The sequence below is a fragment of the Protopterus annectens genome, chromosome 9.part0 (assembly GCF_019279795.1).
Source record: "Protopterus annectens isolate FY-2018-M chromosome 9.part0, PAN1.0, whole genome shotgun sequence".
Taxonomy (NCBI): Eukaryota; Metazoa; Chordata; order Ceratodontiformes; family Protopteridae; genus Protopterus; species Protopterus annectens.
In genome coordinates, this window is record NC_056743.1 from 681,929,940 (window position 1) to 681,951,478 (window position 21,539).

A 21,539-nucleotide genomic window follows, 5' to 3' on the forward strand; every position below is an offset into this window, starting at 1 on the left:
TTGACTGGGTTAGGCCTTTTGGGCAATGCCCTTTTTCAGTGGGGAACTGGAAGAAGATGCACAGAAAATTTTGAATTATAACATTAAAATAAATAAATCAACAAACCTATTACAGATTGGAAGACCATCATGTGAGAGAGTTTTCTATCCTACCAGGATAGCAGGGTCTTTTTATGGTGTAGTTGAGGTTTAGGTCTCTTCAGTAGGTGGTCGTGATGTTAAAGGTTTTGTAAATCATACAGGACTGTCTGATATGAGGTCTTGAAGCCAGGAAGAGGTTACCTTACAGGAGTCTGTATGAAATGGAAAAGGCAGATACAGCTGTAACACATTTCATGTAGATTATGGGACCCATACTATAATAATACTCCCGTTAGCACACATCTCTCCAAACACATATTCCAACTTGAAAATCCCCATGTATTTGGACAGATATATGCTGAAGGAAGCTTTACATTTCTGAAACAGGAACAGCGGAGAGGAATAAGTGATAACATCTCTGGAGCCATCCCAGCTAAGAATTTTTTTTTTGCACTCTTTTAAAGAAAATCAACAACAAACAAGATTTTCAACAAAGTTAGAATTTGTTTTCGTTATTTTTAACTAATTTGATGTGGTTGTTTTTCAGACTTTTTTTTCAACCACAAGCTAGCTAATATGGCAACATTTGCAACAAATATTGCCTACAGTGGTAAGACTAACATGTACAATAAATAATATGAATAGTTGTAATACAAATCACTGAAGATGCATATACCTGGGGTTGTATCTAGAGTGATGCTCAGCAGACTGCCACTTTCAATGTTCAGGTGTAGTGATTACCCAAAACATTCACATCTTCCTACAAGTTTCAGCACTTCATCAAGGTACTGACAAAAGGTAGGAAATATTGGGTATTCTTGATTTAAATGAGCAATAGTTCTAAGAGAGTCCGGCCAGCATTTGAAATGGTTATTGTTCTTAAATGTAGGCAAACGATAGACCTGGGCTATGATATAATGCCACCTACAGCAGAACTCAGAGTACCATTGGCTTGAGTAAAAACTGGGTGACAGGAAAACAGAAAAACAGGCATAAGTTCTACAAAGTAAGATAATGGCCATGCACACTGCTAACAACTTCTTGCTCCTCTGTCTGTAGAACAATGCACATCACAGCTTTCTGTTATGCCAGCAGTATGGAAGAAACACTTGGTCATAACATTACAAAAGTTAAATGGTAGAATCAGTCATTCCATGCTAAAGTACTTTAACATGTTAGAAAACTCTGCTGTTCATGGTTAAAGAGACAAGTAGATAAGGAAATGTATTTTCTTACTGTGTAGTGTGAAAGCAACATAGTAATATTATGTGTTACTATTCTGAGATACCTGATGGGAGTGGGTAAAGCAGCATGTAGTGGTTGTAATAAAAATACTGTAGAAATATTTGTATTTTAATTTTTTTTTTCTTTATTGTGCATGCAAAAAAGACAGTGAAAGTAGCACTACTATGTGCAGTAACATATTATTGCCTAAGAGGATGAGAAAATACTGTAGATATGTGAGATTTTGCTATGCACATCAGCACTGTATAATATGAATGGCCATAGTGCTATACTGTGATAACGTGCACTATTTTGTGATATATGTGAGATTTTGCTATGCACATCAGCACTGTATAATATGAATGGCCATAGTGCTATACTGTGATAACATGCACTATTTTGTGATATATGTGAGATTTTGCTATGCACATCAGCTCTGTATAATATGAATGGCCATAGTGCTATACTGTGATAACGTGCACTATTTTGTGATATATGTGAGATTTTGCAATGCACATCAGCACTGTATAATATGAATGGCCATAGTGCTATACTGTGATAACGTGCACTATTTTGTGATATATGTGAGATTTTGCTATGCACATCAGCACTGTATAATATGAATGGCCATAGTGCTATACTGTGATAATGTGCACTATTTTGTGATATATGTGAGATTTTGCTATGCACATCAGCACTGTATAATATGAATGGCCATAGTGCTATACTGTGATAACGTGCACTATTTTGTGATATATGTGAGATTTTGCTATGCACATCAGCACTGTATAATATGAATGACCATGGTGCTATACTGTGATAACGTGCACTATTTTGTGATATATGTGAGATTTTGCTATGCACATCAGCACTGTATAATATGAATGGCCATAGTGCTATACTGTGATAACATGCACTATTTTGTGACACCCGATTTGAGGAAGACAGATAAGGAAAAGGAAGCTTTTTGTATGCTGTGTAATGGACAAATAACAATGCTTTTCTGTAGTAACATTCAGTTTTCTGTTACAGATAGTACTCGTGAAATAATCTGTCAGTCTGTATTAAAGGTGCTGTTTTTGATAGCTGTGCTGTGATGCTAATTTTCATTCTTGTGTTTACACAACAGACAATGAAATTAGCATTCATATACGTGATACCATAATAAAAAAGAGGATAGGAAATTCTACTACAAATGGAATGGAGCTGTGGCATTTTGTAGGAAATTCTACTACAAATGGAATGAAGCTGTGGCATTTTGCACTGTGCATTTTGTAGGAAATTCTACTGCAAATGGAATGGAGCTGTGCATTTTGTAGGAAATTCTACTGCAAATGGAATGGAGGTGTGGCATTTTGCACTGTGCATTTTGTAGGAAATTCTACTGCAAATGGAATGGAGCTGTGGCATTTTGTAGGAAATTCTACTACAAATGGAATGAAGCTGTGGCATTTTGCACTGTGCATTTTGTAGGAAATTCTACTACAAATGGAATGAAGCTGTGGCATTTTGCACTGTGCATTTTATAGGAAATTCTACTACAAATGGAATGGAGCCGTGGCATTTTGCACTATGCATTTTGTAGGAAATTCTACTACAAATGGAATGAAGCTGTGGCATTTTGCACTGTGCATGTTGTAGGAAATTCTACTGCAAATGGAATGGAGCTGTGCATTTTGCACTGTGCATTTTGTAGGAAATTCTACTACAAATGGAATGGAGCTGTGACATTTTGCACTGTGCATTTTGTAGGAAATTCTACTACAAATGGAATGGAGCTGTGGCATTTTGCACTGAGCATTTTGTTGGCATTAAAACAAGACAACCTTTCAAAATGACTGCAGAAAGCAACATTTAGCAGTGTAGCGTTGAATATAATAAAGATAAGACAGGCTGCTAAGAAGACAATTGTGGTAAGTTTGATTACAGGTTCCTGGTGCAATTCACACCTCATTAGTATTCATTTTTTAAATGCATTGCAGTTGCATTCCTTAAACATTAATGCTGCTTCAGTAATAGAAAGCTGTGCTATTATAGTGCTTTCAGAGCAGACAAGGTTGCCCTTCTTTGTACAATACATGTTAATGCATATGATGACAGGGACATTTTTGTGGGTGGACCTATTACACTTGCTTTGCACTTTATAATAAAGGAAAGCAAGATACATGATACTAAAATGATTCCTGAAAGCAACATATGCCATTGTGCTACTAGAAATGTATTTAGTTTACTACATAATGGTAAAGTAACTTTGCATTCTTCTTTTATAAGAATCACTACCTTGTGATACCATGTGTCAGGGGTGCAGAAAAATGTACAGGCTATTATTAAAGGTACTGCAGCAGCGAGTGAAAGTAGAATTGCTTTGCCCAATGCAAATTCATACCCAAAAGGACAGGAAATATTTTTTCCTAAGTACAACAGTGACATTGTTGTTTTGTACTTTATAGTGAGATATAAATAACATGTAACCATTTTAAAATGATTTGGGACAGGAACATTTGGCATTATAGTGTCAAATATAAAAAAAGTAGACTGGACAGAGATTGTTAGTAGAGAACATTGTGGTAAGGTTGACTTCAGGTTCTTGTTGCAAGACATACCTCCTCATTTAACATTCATGATAAGCACAGTGTAAGTGCATTGAGTAAAAGCTGTATTTAAGGCACTGCACTAACAGAATGCGGTGCTACAATTGTGTTTGCACAGTAGATTGTGAAAGCAGCACACTACTGTGTTCGATGCATTAACTAGGAGTGAAAACTTGTTTTGGGGTGAATCTGTGACACTTTGCTTTGTAATGATTGGGAATCAAGATGAAACATTTTAAAATGATTGTAGGTATCAGAATTTGGCATGGTGGTCTTCGAAACTTAAGTTGTACAGTCTGATTTGTGGAAAGACTGTATGTTTCTGTGACAGCAAGCACTATTCTGCAACAGCTTGTGTGTGTGTGTGTGTGTGTGTGTGTGTGTGTGTGTGTGTGTGTGTGTGTGTGTGTGTGTGTGTGTAAAAGAACATGTACAGGCAATATTAAAGGTATTGTACTAATAGAAAAGTATGTTCTAACTACACTTGCACAACAGATGGTGGAAGTGGTATTGCTTTGAACAATATGCATTAACGGGCATGGGAATAGGAAACGTATATTTTTCTTGAGTGGAACGATGATATTTTGTTTTGTACTTTATGATGAAGAGAAACGAGATAGCATTTAAAATGCTTTCATGATGCAACACTGTAACATTGTGGTGCTGAGTATGAAAAAAAAAAATGAGCTACATATTGCATATTGTTAGCTCAGAAGAAAGAGGCTATGGAATTGTTTCAGTCATGTTTCAGGATATACCTGCTCATTAATAATAAGAAAAATGCAACAAAACTCACATCATATTAAAAAATGTGCATGGTGACTGGACAAGCGCATGCTCATTGTAAATTGAGGGTTCCCCACCGGAAGGAGTTCCATTAGTTCACTTTCTCCATGCCATTAAACAGAGAATTTGAAATGAAAACAAGAAAAAATATGCCTTGCTAATAAACTGCTCCATGGAGCAGAATAATACAACATACTTAAAAATAAACAAAATTTAAATAAATAAATAAAATAAAGAACTATCATAAGTTTTGGATCTGGAAGTACCCCTTTAGACCCCTTCAGGTATCTCCATGACATACATTACAACCTCTTACCTCACAAAATGGAGAGGTCTCTCATTATTTAGTGACTTTATTATTCAATGATTTGCCAGAAAATGACAAAGTTTATGAAGAACAGAACAAAAATATCAGGCAAATGTTTGCACACTCTACAAGAATCTAGACATATGTTAAGATACCTCAGCAGACCTGTATAAAAAGTTATTTTATGCAGTGACATTATTTATAAAAGGTAAGACTTTTTCCTTAAATAATGCCATTGTATGATAGCAGTAATCCACTCCTATGTGTGAGCAATGCAGGATTTACCCATGGTTGGTTTTGTTTAATCACTTGTTTTCACTGTTATGATCAAATTCAGTCTTGGATTACTGCTAAACGACATTGCAAGTGCACTGCATAAATTACTTATTTTCAGTAATGCATTGCTAGCAAAGACTACTTAGTGCTTTGTTAATCCATTTCTATTGCAATTTTCTACCTCTGAAGAGTTATTTGAAATGTTGTTATTCTTTAATTACTGCCCACCAGAGAAGCTCCAAGTCAAGCAATAACATACACTTGCACAATGTGTGCAATACTATGCTTGTGTTTATATATCAATACAGTCATAGTTATTGAAACTGGCACCCATGCCCTAAGAAAGTCTCTTAAACCACCTATAATACAAAACAGTAATGTGATACTCTCAAAATAACTCATTTGTTAGCTCACTCAATGCATACTTCCAGTTCACACCCATTTTTCTTATGGAATCCAGAACTGTTTTGGGTCTGGATTTTCTAACTAAGTTACTTGCCAGCTAATAATAGATAGTATTAGAAAGGGCAAGGAGTTACCAAAAGAGCCCTTTCCATAGGGCAGTCTCTGGGATACAAACCTGTCTCTCCAGCAGATCATATTTATATCACAGGCAAGGCTCAAGTCTTTAGAATGGGTAATTCTGGTGATGTTTGTGGATATGCAGGAGGTCCATCAGAGTTGGGTCTGACAATGCCCTGTATACCGGGCATAGATCTCCCTTCAAAAGCCTATAAAAGACAGACTACAGGGATAGGGCCTTGAGGTAGTTTCCATAGGACATTTCCTTATGCCCTGTATTCTTAAAGTGAAGAACCTCTGTGGGCGTTCAGTTGTTGGATATGCCTAGTTGGGTACATACCAAAGGGGGGATTGTACTTAATGACAGGTCTGATGAATGTTGAATACAGTGGAACAGTGGCTTCCTTGGACTTGGATGCCATACCTTTGTTTATAAGTTGTGCAACACAGAATGATTTCCTCACTACTGTAGACATGTGATGGTCAAAGGTTCGATTACTATCTTTTTGTGTCCCTATGTCCCTGACTACTGGGTCAGCTCTAAGGGGTGTGTTTTCAATATGATATTTACCAGGGTGGATGACTTTCCAGAGGATACTATTATGCATTTCTTGACATTTAGTTTTAGACCAAGGCTCTGACACCAGTTGTTTGTCTGTGTCTGCCCCTCCTGGAGAACATTTGTGTCAGTGTGGGATTCAATGTTGTTGGGTCTTTCGGCTTTTCCCGGTTAGGGGTCGCCACAGTGGAACTCCTGTCCGCTAATGATTGGCAGTAGATTTTTGCATGCTGAGTTGCCGGCCCTGACGCACAACCTTCAACGAAGGTACGCCCATTCACGAATGTCTCCACACAGAAGACGCTCTAGTTGAGAATCGAACAGGACAACGTCTTACTGTGAGGCGGCAACGCTACTGCAGCACCACCACCACAGTTCAGTGTTGGATTCAGTGACAGCTCCTAATTTGCAATCATTTGCAAACTTAGTCAGCCAGAGACCAGTAACATTGGCCTTTACTTCAGAGAAGTAAATGGTAAAAAGGAGCAGTCCAAGAACTGATCCCTGAGGGCGTCCACTTGTAACTGGCCTCTTTGTAGAGGTGAACTCCCAAAGTCTAACTTCCTTGGTCCTGTCTTTGAGCTAGTTGTCTATTGACTGGGTGACATACAAGTTTGTACCTAACCTCATGAGTTTGTCAACAATGCTTGAGTGTGTATTGTGTCAAATGTCTTGGCCAGGTCAAGGTAGGCAGTATGAACCATTTTTCCCTCATCCTTTGCTTTGGTTACCTTCTCAAAGAAGTCCACCAGGTTGAGTAGTCATGATCTGCCCTTGATGAAACCAAACTGGGTTGGGTCCAGTGTCTGGAGGTTTACTATATCTCTATTGATCATTTCCATGATAATTCTTCCCATGGCTTTACATATAAGACTAGTGAGACTTATGGGTCTGAGAAAAAGAATGAGGCTCGTAAACACACCCAAAGAAGTTTTTCTGAATCGCCATCTAATAGCATCCTAGAACAGATAACAGTCCATTGGTAAGTACTTCTGAGCATAGTAAGTTCCAGAATAGTTCATTACTCTGTGTTCTAAGCCATAAAGTTGCACCTTAGTAGTTAGGCTGAAGCAAGGCAATGGTATTATGAAATAACTAGTGCCCTCTGGTGGTAAAGCATGAATAGGACTATGAAAAATACTTCAAGACATTCTTCTTTTGGCTTTTCCCGGTTAGGAGTCGCCACAGCGGAACTCCGGTCTGCTAATGATTGGCAGTAGATTTTTATGGTGCTGAGGTGCCAGCCCGACACCCAAACTTCAACGAAGGCATGCCCATTCACACATGTCTTTCAAATGCTGGGAGGACATGCAGACTCCACACAGAAGGTACTCCAGCCAATAATTGAATGGGAGAACCTCTTGCTGTGAGGCGACAAAGCTACCGCTGCAACACCGCAGCAAGAAAAAATGCTTCAACACATAATGAATGAAAATGAGAAAAGCTCATGAAAATCTATATATCTAACCATAAAAATCTACTGCCAATCATTAGCAGACCGGAGTTCCGCTGTGGTGACCCCTAACCGGGAAAAGCCGAAAGAAGAAGAATGTCTTGAAGTATTTTTCATAGTCCTATTCATGCTTTACCACCAGAGGGCACTAGTTATTTCATAATACCATTGCCTTGCTTCAGCCTAACTACTAAGGTGCAACTTTATGGCTTAGAACACAGAGTAATGAACTATTCTGGAACTTACTATTCTCAGAAGCACTTAGCAATGGACTGTTGTCTGTTCTAGGATACTATTAGATGGGAAGTCGGAAAAACTTCTTTGTGGGTGTTTATGAACCTCATTCCTTTTACTTGTTATGTTTTGTAGCATCAAGCAAGATTTGTTATATGCTTTAAGCCATAGTTAGGATGGTTTACATACATTTCTTATATCTGCATGAGTAAAATTTGAAAACTCCACTTAGAAAAATGAGGAGTTCTTAATAATTTTTGCTATGGGCTCTGAGTGGATTTTAGATACACTTGTGTTTGTTTAGCCTAGCAATTTGTGTTTCACCACCAGATGGCACTTTTGATAATATAACACCAGCACTTTTGAATTTTGTATCCCTCATGAAAACCGTATGCCTACAACATTCATAGCTATTCATTTATTTTGAAACTTACCATGAGTCAGAGTACTTTGATACGGGATGCCATTTGTCTTAAGTTGTTATCAGATGGTGAGTTCAAAATTATTCTTATGTTTTTATAAAAATCATTACACATTTACCATGTTTTCTGAGAGATGTGTTATATGTTTACTACCAATAGAGGACACTCTTGATTTTTAAAATATCAGTGGTTTGATCTTGCATAACCATTAAGGTATAATAACTTCAAGGCTCATTACATTTTGAGCAACTAATTTGTTTTGTGATTTATTATGCTTTATAATTCCTTGAGATGTTGTTTCTTCTTTACCCGTCCTAGGATGATATCATATGGTACGTTTGATAACTTGTTCTTGCGTTCTTTATGAGCATTATTATTTTGTCATGCATTTTAGTGCTTTGTGAAGACGGTTATAAGTTTTACACTGTCATCTGATGGTGTTCTTGTAAACATTTGTTTGTTTGAATATAATTTCAGTAATTTTAACAGGAAAAGTGAAGAGCTATTTTATTATTATTGTAGTGGGATTTGGTTGTGTTTTTTTCTCACTTACAGCAAGCATTTCAGTTTAAATTTTTGAAATACATAAGTTCAGTATGTAAGCACTTGGTTGCCAAGCCATGTGACTGTGATTTTACATAGTTGATTGGCTCTTAATGTTTTTTAAAAATGATGTAGGAGGATTGTTTTAATTGATTTGTATCTGAAGAACCATTATGGAAGCAACAAAAAAGAGCTCATACTCTATTAAACTTTGTTTGCTTTTATCTTGCTGTGTTTACTGTCTACTTGGTTTTGCTTTTATTTACGATTTATTTACAAGGAGCTGGTTTTATCATGGATTGGACACTTTAAATTGGCCCTAGGCATGAGTGTGTGCATGGCGCCAGGCTGGCAACTCGACACCGTAAAACTCCACTGCCAATCATGAGCAGACAGGTGATTCGCTGTGGCGACCCCTAACCGGGAAAAGCCGAAAGAAGAAGAAGACTGTTTTTGTGGTTAAAATAATATGATGTCAGCTGATCATGTGATTGTGTCTTAACAGGGTAACCAGACTACGTGTATAAGTTACGAAGATGAAATGTTGAGATGCTAAAGAACAAAAAGGCTAAAGAAGTGATGCATCTGGCTTGTGTACGCCCATTCCTTTTTTTGCAGTTTCTTGGTTGGTGGTACAGCATTATTAGTTGGGCTTGTTTGTTTTTTCATTTTTTATCTTGTAATATTTGTGATACTAATGAACAGCATGTTTTTTTCTGCAAAATGTAATCATAAACTACAGCTCACAGAGATATAATAAACATAATGCAGTTTTCTCCTTATTTAACTATTCTACATGTGTGAATGGGCGTACCTTCGTTGAAGGTTGTGCGTTAGGGCTGGCAACACAGCACGTAAAAATCAACTGCCAATCAGTAGTGGACCGGAGTTCCGCTGTGGCGACCCCTAACCGGGAAAAGCCGAAAGACACAACAACATTGATTTTCAGCCTTTTGCTTACATGGGTGGGAGGAATGAATATATAGATGGTTGAGGTGTGATATGCTGACAAGTGGATAAAACACTGAGTTCATTTTTTAGAATTCTGGAACTCTGTTAGTTGAAAGATATGGGAAAGGGATCAAACTTGTGTCGGGCAAACTTGCTTTAAACTGTGTGTGTGAAGAAGCACTATCTTTAAACAGTTTGTCAAGAAAGTAAGGAAAGCCAGATCTGTGTTTCCTGTTCTGCTGGAGCATTACATACAGAAGCTCCATTCAGAACAATGTGAAAATATTCCTACTATGTTGAGACCTCAACCACCTATTTCAGATATATAAATGTATAGATACAAATTTATTTTATTCATTCTTTGTTGACATGGGTTAGTCCTGTAGTTCCACAAGGCTAGTGGCCATTTTTTAGGATGAACTCATGGTAAGGGGAATTTGATCACAGCATTGGGAAACTTTGCCTACTATTTTCCGTAGGTGCTGTGGGATCTTTTATACTCACCAGAGCTACCACCAACTCAGCAGATGGTACTTTAGTTTAATGCCTCATCTGAATTTAGGCACACTCAGGAGTACAGCACCCCCTACCAGACCTCCCAACCATACCGAATTACTCGGTATTTACAGAGTTTTGGGGTCCAAATGAAGGGGTGCCACGATTCCCGATTGGCACCCCTTCATTTCCGATTTTTTTGCTTCATTTTTTTTTTTTTAAAAATCGCGCTGTCGGAGCTGACGTCATCACGTGCGTGATGACGTCAGTGCCGTCAGGGCTACCAGCCAGTCGGAATTGAGCTCAAGAGCTCACGTCATTATTTCCGGCTGGCTGTGAGCGAGAATACAGCAGCAAGCAACCCTAATGGCACTGGCGGTATGATAGAGAGATGGCCCTTTGCCGGAGGAATCGGGAGCTGTTTCTCGGCTGGACCTGCCTTTGGAGTATACTAAACTGTTCTGTTCTGGTAAACGCAAGCGGGCATCATCTCCTGAGCATCCAGAGAAGCACATCTAGTAATTTAGTTGGTAAGTTTAACACACAGAGGAACAGGATTGATGTGGTATGTTATGCAACTGTTATCGTAAATTGCATTTTGTGCGATGGCATAGTCATACAGGTTGTTAATTAAAGTTAGTGTTTATAACGGATTCTGTGTTTGAAAAGCGTTTGAATTGTGTCCCGTATAAAGCTTGGTGTTTATAGCTCACACTGTGTTTGAAAAGCTTTGTTGAAGTTTGGTGTTTCAATGCCTAATAAGCATTTGGTCATTTTCATTGATAAATAAGCATAATTGCTAGTTTATTTACATGTTGAGACTTGATAGCACTGGTATTTGGTGAGCTCTGTAGAGTAAAGCAACACTGCAATAGCTTATCAGCTAAGGGTGGTAGGGTGCATTCTTAGACAGCTATCGCTGAACAGAAATATCTTTTAATCCCAGAGTGTACAGTTTTATTAATTGAGTAGGAGCTCTAGTTGAATGACTGTCAGTGTAGACCATGCCAGAGAAGAGAGGGATGAGCATGTCTTGCAGCATTAACATTTCTGACTAATGTACTATAGTAGTGTCCCTCTCAGCAGAGCAGGTATAGGCAGGTTCTGCAACACAAGATGCTGATGAGGTCATGTTTGGGAAAGATGCTGCTTCTTGTCTTTCCCATTTCCCTGTGAGTTTCTTCTTCATCATGTACTTGGCAAATTATGTCTGTGCCCTGCTTTTGGCATATAGAACACATGGTGTTGGCAGCCTGCATTACTGTCATTGCTTCAATTGGCTGTCACCAAGCATTCCATTGCTAAGTCTGGGTGTTGCTAATTGTGCATGCATGTGCTTGCACTGGTTGTACAGAACATGCAGGTGAGAGGTATGTACAGTGTGCAACACAGCTTTCACTTGCTTGGTTGCACTTTCAAAATGGTAATATTTACCTTTATGCTTTCTCTCTATTATAGATCCCGTACTTGAATTTGTACAGTGTTGGAATTTGCAAAATGCAACTCAGGAAGTTTTGACTTCTGTGCTAGTCAAACCCATGCAGGGCTGTAATGCGAATGATCTCCTATGCTTTTGTGACTGTGTTTAGTCTGGCTTTCTTTCTGTGGCACCAGATCATTTGAGTCCTACTTGTGCGAGCCCATTCTGCATTGATAAGTGTGGGCCATAGTGTGAGTTTGAACTTAATTAGGTAAGAAACAAAGGTGTGTGTGTGTGTGTGTGTGTGTGTGTGTGTGTGTGTGTGTGTGTGTGTGTGTGTGTGTTCACTAACGCTACAGTACAACATTTCTCAGCTGCTCTGGGTTTTTCTTTTGAAAGGCTGATTGCTAGTACAATGTTAGAATTTGACTAAGAACCAATGGCAGGCCCTTCCTGGTGTGAGTAAAAATTCCAATTTAGTGGTAAAACCCACTGATAAAGGTAATAAGATTGTTATTATGAATTATGACCAATATGCAAACATATGTTACAAACACTTGAATAATGACAATGAGAAAAATAATATGGGGATGTTATAAAGAGGTGTTTTTGGAATGTCAGCAGTTACTTGACAAGGGGTGTAGGTTATGTTATTTTGTGAAAAGTGATGTAGAAAAAAGTTTGGCTTTCTAATTGTGGTTTGGCCATGTTTTATTGCTTACCTAAGGTACATAAAGGTTTGGGTAATTTAAGGGGTTGTCCAATAGTGTCTTCCTGAAAATATTTTCTGCATAATATAGAAATATTTCTTTACGGATATATTTTCCCTTATGTGCAGAAGATTCCTTCTTATATAAGAGATACTCAGGACTTTTTAGAGAAAATTTCAGCATTAAGATGAGAGGGAGACCGCCACTTGTCAGATGCATTTTCTTTGAATTTGGGTTTCCCTGCTGTTTCAACGAATGTGAGCTTCAACAGCAGAGAAGTTTTAATGCTATGTCTGTTTTCATTGTGAGACTGCATTGCTTTGTTTAGCAGATTTCTATTGGTGTTGGTGCTGTAAAATGTAAAATAAAAGTTTTAAATGAAAATCCAAATCATGATAGTAGTAAAGCAGTATGCACATTAGTGTTTATGGTAAATGGGGAGAAATAGCCAAGTGATGGGACATTGTAATGGCTGCAGGGGAGGGCTGTGTATGGGGGGGCCCCATTCGACCATGATTTTGTGAGGGGGGGAGGGTGGCAAACTGATAGCCCCAGACGGCACAAACTGTAGCTACAAATAGCCAGGTAATGGGACATTGGAATGGCTGCAGGGGGACTCTGGTGCCATGTTTTGGTTGCTGTTCTTCAGTTTGTGTTCGAAAGTTGGTATCCCACAATTCCATTGAAGTGGGTGGGGTTACATAATTATGTATGCAAATTAGATGTTAATCAGCGTACAGATTTGTACCTATTTTTCATGGGCCATGTCCAGATTTTTGATGTTTCCAGGTTGAGAGGTATGCCCCCTACTACTGCACTGCAGTGTCAGCAATTTGAAATTAAATCAAATCATCTGGAGTGTGAAGAGAACCCAGAGCTTTCTGATTTTCCAGTGCCAAAGGCAAGTTTACCTGTTGAGTCACTGATGATATAAATATACGGATGATTTGCTAATCTTACCTTTGGTAACTGAGTTATTCCACTCAGTAGACTCAGTCTGCTGTGCTGTTCCTGTTTTCCTTTGCATGGTCATCTCAGCAGCTGTAGTGACTTGTACAGCCTGTGTTGTGGCCTTTGCAGTCTGTCTTTCCATGGTGTGCATTATAGTTGTCATTGCTTTTGTTGTAGACTTTGTGTGCTCTCCTGTAGTTACGATATTTTTGGTAGCCGTGGTCATTTGTTGAGTTGTGTATTTTGTAGTTTCCACAGATGTTAGCTGTACCACTGGATGGCTTGCTTGGTTTGCATTATTTCCAGTACTGAGAGGTTGACCTAAGTGGAAAATGTTGTACATTTTAATTACTTATTTTTCTCATATCATGCAGTCACTAAAATAGAACTATATTACAAGGAAACATGCCTATACATTAAAGCATTCTATCACTTAGTAAGGTCTGTTCATTCCTTCCTTCATGTTGTGGCTCATACAGGCAGACTGGAATAAGTACTACATAAATACATGAAAACTGATTACAAACTGATCAAGCATCAACAGATGGAATCTGTTTCAAAAACATTAGAAGAAGCTATGTATAATCTTTCTAAACAAGCACTGGTCTAAAATGTGCCTTTTTGTAGCAAGAACCTGTAACCATTAACTTGCCTGATATTGCAACATTAAAGACTATGCAGGCAGCAGTGTAAAGCAGCAGTTAGTATTGCTGATTTACAGTGCTTGGTTCTACATGCAGGCAGCAGTGTAATGCAGCAGTTAGTATTGCTGATTTACAGTGCTTGGTTCTACATGCAGGCAGCAGTGTAATGCAGCAGTTAGTATTGCTGATTTACAGTGCTTGGTTCTACATGCAGGCAGCAGTGTAATGCAGCAGTTAGTATTGCTGATTTACAGTGCTTGGTTCTACATGCAGGCAGCAGTGTAATGCAGCAGTTAGTATTGCTGATTTACAGTGCTTGGTTCTACATGCAGGCAGCAGTGTAATGCAGCAGTTAGTATTGCTGATTTACAGTGCTTGGTTCTATATGCAGGCAGCAGTGTAATGCAGCAGTTAGTATTGCTGATTTACAGTGCTTGGTTCTACATTTCAGTTCTTGATTGCTGTGTCCACTGTATGGAGTCTGTATGTCTTTCGCATTTTTGCTGGGTGCTGTGGCTTCCATCCACATCCCAGTGACTTGCTGTAGTTGAACTGAGAAACCCCCAAATTGCTCATGTGTGTGCTTGTCATGTGGAAGTATGTGTATATTTGCAGCATGCTTAGACTGAAGTCCTGCAGAGGATTAGTTATTACACTGTGTGCCAGGATAGGTTCTTTCCTTGCCCATGACTGTGATTTGGATAAGGGGGGTATTGGAGAGTGAATGGATGAATAAAGACCATGCAACACATGTTTAGTACCCACTGTGGCAATCTTCAAGCCCCATTTTCATCATGCAGTTGACCCATTCATTCCCTCATCAAGGCCAGCGCCCTGTAGTCCATTCATTCCCCAGCCAGATCAAAAACCCATATTTGCCCATTTGCCGTCCTTGAAAGTAAGATATAATCAGTGATAGTGGACCATCATATACATTTGAACAGGTCCTACCTACCTATACCCTTTCAATGGTGGTTGTGGCTTTTACTAGTGCTGCTTCCTGAGGGGATGCCCTATGTGCACCACACTCACAGCTTAGACCCTCCCTTGGCTAATGATCAACGTATCTCTACTGTTTGGCTTGTTCATAGTTGATTACTGGGCTAATGGCTTAAGACCCTTTACAAGCCCAGCCAATAATACCCAGAATATGACAGTACATCTTAATTCCCCAGATATGGGATGGGATAATATCAGGGTAGTAGGTCATTGGGTGTTGATGCCCTGTGTCATTTTACAGACTACCTCTGTCCAAAAGGGACATGGGCAATACCCCAGGAGTGAATTTATGGCTCCCCATCCATTTATCCAATTGCACTGCATGTTGTACCCTATCACTCTTGAGTGAGTCAGCATTGCTATGGGTCAAACAGCCCCCCCCCCCCCCCCAGGATGTACAAGCTGACATGATCCACGTACTCCTTTTCTCCTCGGCTTGGTTCATCCAGTCCTTCGGCCAGCTATGGAAAACGTTATTATAGTAGATGGAAATAAGAACATCATGCAGTTGTAAACTGGTCCATAATCATGTACACTACATACTGATTTATGTACACTACCATACTGATGCAGAAAGCAGGTTTTATGCCTAAACATTGAACGTTTCCAGTTTTACAAAAGAAATGTAATTTTCTCTGAGCTCTAACCTGCTTATCATAACACCACAGAAGTAACTGTGAAAAAGATATATTAAGCTAAAGCAAATGTATTTTGTTTTATAAAAATGGTTGCAAGTCCTACAGCACATGTAAAATGGGTAACATGAATGAAATGTAAACATGTGAAAAGTACTTTCTATATGACTTCTTTTAGTGAAATGCAGCAAAATTCTTATAAACCAAAACTAAATCTGTCTTCTAAAATGGGTAACATGAATGAAATGTAAACATGTGAAAAGTACTTTCTATATGACTTCTTTTAGTGAAATGCAGCAAAATTCTTATAAACCAAAACTAAATCTGTCTTCTGAAAGGTACACATATTTGCAGTCCTTTAGCACACTAGATTGTTAGACAATCCCATCACTCTCAAACGCATGTTTTAAAGAAGGAAAGCATTTTTTCATACTAAGGAAAAACAGGAAATTCCACCTAAGGCTCTGAAAACAGGGAATGCTGTTAGTTCTGCTATGCTTCATAAGATTGCACAGGTGGACTGCATCCTGGACAGAGCTCATGCAGAAGTGTAACCAAGGAATTGTGCAAACACTGATTGGAATCCAGACAGAGCTGGATAGAAAAGTGTTTAGCTGCTGTTAGTCATAGATCCAGATATAATGTTTAAAGTTCTTGTATATGTTATCTGGCTTATGCATCACATTAATTATTTTATTTTATTTGTGCAAGTTTATAGATAATTGTATGTTTGATTTTTACCAAGTGAATTGCTTAATTTTATTTATTTATAGTAAAGGGTGCATTGCTTAATCTTAATTATTTCAAGTAAAGAGTAGTTGTAGTTATTGGCTTATTTATTAGTAAAAAGGTATGTGTGCAGACCTGTTGACATCTCAGTTTCTAGCTTCTACCTTTTGAAGAATGACTGTGTATAGCTAATGCACAAATATCTAGGACTGACTTGTGCTAAGGCTAAGAAGTATTCATGTTTTTGGTTTGCTAGGGAATGGTCCAGTTGGGGAAGCATGGCCATAAAACCACAGATAGCAGTGTTACTGCAGAGATCATTTACCCCTCCTAGAAAATTGTGTGTGTGTGTGTGTGTGTGTGTGTGTGTGTGTGTGTGTGTGTGTGTGTGTGTGTGTGTGTATTTATTAGCAAAATCGTCTTGAACAACTTGGTGTTGCTACTGGTAAGACTGCAGTAAAAATCAATGGACTAAGTTTAAGGCATGTGAAATCCTGAAGAGGTAGCAATTGTAATCAGAATGCTGATCTGAAGCTCAATTGCATGTGGCAGGTATTGGCCCAAGGCTACAGTGCACCATTACCATACACTCTTAAGGCCAATCACCCCGTGTATAATATTTGGTACTAATGGTGCAGATTTAGTCAGTATTAAATGCTAAATTGTGACAATAATGTAGCCTGAGAGACCATAGCTCCTGCCCATCAGATGGTGGGATCGTGCACCCACTTATTACATATAAATTGGCTTGCAGCAGTGTGGATAAAGTGTATGACATGTGAAGTCACAAGGTAAATATACAGCAGTCTACCTTCTACAGCATTTATTTTATTTTTGACAGATTAGTTAGGAGTGAATTATATAAATGGGATAAGTCTGACCTAATTCCCCCCTCTACTGGCTGTGTCTTCTGCTGGTGCTGCTACCAAAGGGGATGTCTCTTGTACATCATACACCCATGGCCATTCCCTCTTGGATATTCTGCAGCATGGCAGCTAAATGAACTCTGTGGAGCATGAAAAATGTCAAACAAAACATGCAAACTGGAAGGACTCTAACCTACCAGTATGATCAAAGGTAAGGTAACTGTCTTGGTTACAGCTAAGACTGAGTCTACTTAGTCTAACAACAGTCTGGTAGCTGTGGTTGCAGAGCATACAGAAAATCAAATCAGTCTGTTCCTGGATGACTGCAAGATGCAGCTTGAAATGAAAAAAAAAATGGTGCTAAAGCTATAAACCTGATTCATCAAAGCAACTAAGAGAATCAAACAGCTTGTAGTGCAAAAACAGAGATGTCTGAGACTGTAGTAGTGGTGAAAACTGAAACCAGAATGCAAAGCTCAGAGTGTTTTAACTGTACTCGGTATAAAGAGGAGATGTTTTTGTTTTATTTTAACATACGCAAGTGAGTGCAGTCAGTACCAAATTAACTAAAGGCAAAGGGTCAGTTTTTTAACTCCCCTATTCGTACGTGTAAGGCAAGATCTGCCTTAACTAAGATGACTGATGCATATTGCTGTGATTATGATAAAACAAAAGTGATTAGTTTGAATGCTTTAAACATACTCCTGAAGCTTACAGGAAAAAGTATACAGAACACAGAAAAAATCAGCACTGGAAAGAGGAGCAGGAGACCAAAGGGATGCATTTCATATCCCAACACATACTGTTCTAGGTAATGACTTTGAGACAGTACCTAGTGTACATGCAGTTACATGCAGCTAGGCATGGAGATAATCCCATGGTAAAGGCAATGGGGGGGGGTGTCATCCAATGCCCACACCTCCAACAAACATTAGTTATATGCCCATTTCTGAGAAACGGCTATGAAGTATCAAGGAGCCTGAACCTGAGCCCACAGCTGTCAAAATACTGTGTTTTCTCAGGAAGTGGTTACTTTAGGGGAAGACATGATGGTAACAAGCCTGAGTATGAGTGACATCAAGAAATACTGGACTTCCAGTGCAAGTGGAACTGGGAAAGATCACAAAGAAACAGTAAAACTAGGTGCCACTGTCAGATCATACTTAAAGAACTTAATACTTAATGAAGGTTATCAAGGAGGCCCCAGATCCCCAGGGCAGGAGGAGTCCATATACTGTGACAAGGGACTATTATAGGGAATGGACTCTTGAAGGAGGACTAGAGAAAGAGATGATACAGCAGTTGGTAGCCCCAAGGGCCTACTGTTAGGCATGTCTAACCATGGCCAGTGATATTATCTTTCAGTCCATTTGGGCATAAAACATGCAAAAAAGATGTTTGTTTACATTTTTATCAGCTAGATATTACAAGAAATATGAAAGAATAATAAAATATATGTGAGCAGTATCAAAGGTTGGCAAGACAAATGACAAAGCTAAGGCTGCATTGGTGCAAGTAACTGTTACTGAGGAACCATTTCAGAGGGAAGCCATAGAGATTGTGTGGACTTTCAGTACCACAAATATCACAGGTATGAGATATTCCTTGGTGGTGGTAGGCTATGCCACTAGATGTTCTGAAATAATTCCTTTGCTCTCTATTGGGGCAGAAAATATTGCAAATGCTTTGTCAAAAATTTTCAGCAGATTAAGATTTTCTGAGAAATACTGACAGATGAGCTAACTTCTTGTTAGGCCTGTTGTCTTGCTTGTGGAAGCGCTGCAGGATGAAGCAGTTAAAAACCTCCCCATACCATCCACAAAAATAACTACGATGACACCATTCATGAAAGAATTCACAGACTAGTATAACTGGGAGTGGGACAAGAATCAATGCATTTCTCCTTTGCATACAGGGAAATGCCTCAGGAATCCACAATGTTTCTTATCATTTGAGCTACTATATTGTCACAGGATTAGAGGCCCTTGGCTTAATTCATGATAATATGGTTGATTGTAATTTCTACAATGAGTCTTTTGATGTATATGTATGGAATTTTAAAAATAAGCTTACGGAGCTCAGGAGGTTGACACTGCAGAACCTACAACAGTAGCAAAAGATTTGATATGACAGGACAGCAGGATTTTGAGATTTGATATGACAGGACAGCAGGATTTTGAGAATATACAGTTGGACAACAAGTAACTGCTTATTGCTTTTCAACAGAATAAGCTGCAGGGAGCATAGGAAGATCTTTTCATTGTTGTAAGGAATGCAAGTGATGTCATTTATAGGGTCCTCTTGCTAAGTAGAAGGCAGAAACAAAACTCTACCACGTTAATATGCTGAAATCATACTATGACAGTAAAACACTAGCAGTGTGTATACACAGTGGTTTACAACAAGAATCAGAAGGGCAGCTTGTAGTATGTCACTCTGAAGAAGGTACGAACTGATGCTGTAGTGAATGGGGTGGTTCTGTCATACTACTTATGCCTTATGTAGCTTCAGGAAATCCAAGCAGGACAACAAGACTCTGGGGATATTTTCACTATGAAGCCATGGTCTTGGAAGCTAGTAGAGCACCATATGGGCACAGGAAACCTGTGGTCAATTGAACTGGCTCCTTACAGGACATCTAACAAACCATACCAGTAGTATTTTGGTGAACTGTAAGAGATGATTAATTTGGGGATAATCTAGCAGTTCCTGAGCTGCCTCATTGGTGTTGGTGCTAACGAAAAATCATGAATGCACCAGGTTTTGTGTAGGCTGTAAGAAACCATATAGTCACACAGAAGGAATTTAATATCTCGTGCCCACGAGGGATGAAGCTTAAGGACAGCTGGGTAGGGCTAAGTAACTGAGCACTGAACTAACTAAAGGGTACTGGCAGGTACGCTCGACACTTGGATCGAGGGAAACTTGAGTCAGTGGATAGTCAACATTTGTTATCCTCTTCAGGTTGCATTAGTTCATATGGGAATTAAAAAATGCCCCAATCACTTTTCCAAAGAGAGCAGATCCTATCCTATTGGGAAATAGAGACTATACTCTTCCTTTGCAAGAATGATATTCTTTTTACTGAGTTCTAACAGGAGTATCTGCAACAGATAGAGATGCTGAGCAATGTAAAAGAGTTGCATTGGCTAATAAGGCAAACATATTAAGAATGAAAGACATAATGTAGGTGGTGGTGGCCAAATTCAGCCACAGCCAGCAAAGTGAAGGCTACCCAGGCATGACCTATCCTGTTACCAAAAAGCAAATGAGGGCATTCCTCAGGACAGCAAACTATTGCAGAGAGGCTATCTTCTTTACAGTACCAGAAACACTCCTGTCAGATATGAGAGAGAAAATTATGTGGGCAATGGCTTGTAAGCAGTCTTTCCAAAAAGGCAGAACACTCACTGTACTAGCAAGTACTAATTATAGCCAGGAATTTATAGCAAGAGTAGCTTTTTTAAAATCTTGAACTGGAGACTGAACTCAGCCAGAATCTTCAGAGGTGGCGAACATATGGTAATATACTTTAGTCATAGAGTTCAACTAAGGGAAGAAATATATGCAGTTGTAGAGGATGAATGTATAGGAATAGTGTGGGCTCTTTAAAGGTTTCAGCACTGCATATATGGTAGAAATTTCACAGTAGTTAGAATAATCTCTTTAAGTCCTCACACAGAGTTAGTGGGCACAACAGTAAACTTCTTCAGTGGAGTTTGGGATTATAGTCCTATAATAATAATCCAGGACTGGAGTTGTGTGAGTGCAGATGGACTGCCAACACAGGGGACAGGATAGTGTAATGTAAAATGCATCTGTACCCCTAAGCTTCATTCTTTGGCAATGTCTCAACAAATCTTGTTTCAGGTTTAATAAGGGAGATCCATAGCTCTCAACCTTCCATCTCCAAAATGAGGAGCACTACCCCTCATAATGTGGAACAAATGGGCAAAAATGTGGAACACATACTAATGGCTTACTAACAACTTCACCTAGGAAGGCCATAAGATGGTTGAAATATGCTGGTTTTATTTATAAAGATCTTTTAATGAATTGATATGATTCATTTCTATTTACCATGGATTTCACTTAAAAAAATTCCTAACACTGAATGTGTGACAGAGTCTTTCAATGTGGA

General features: G+C 38.8%; 1 protein-coding gene across 1 annotated transcript in view; it reads right to left on the reverse strand.

The window, feature by feature from the left end:
- LOC122810566 overlaps positions 1-21,539 on the reverse strand; it is a 415,025-nt gene that overhangs the window by 12,856 nt on the left and 380,630 nt on the right. Inside the window, exon 12 of the mRNA XM_044082146.1 lies at positions 13,535-13,846. Coding sequence (XP_043938081.1) covers positions 13,535-13,846 — 312 coding nt within the window. The remainder of the gene's footprint in view (positions 1-13,534; positions 13,847-21,539) is intronic.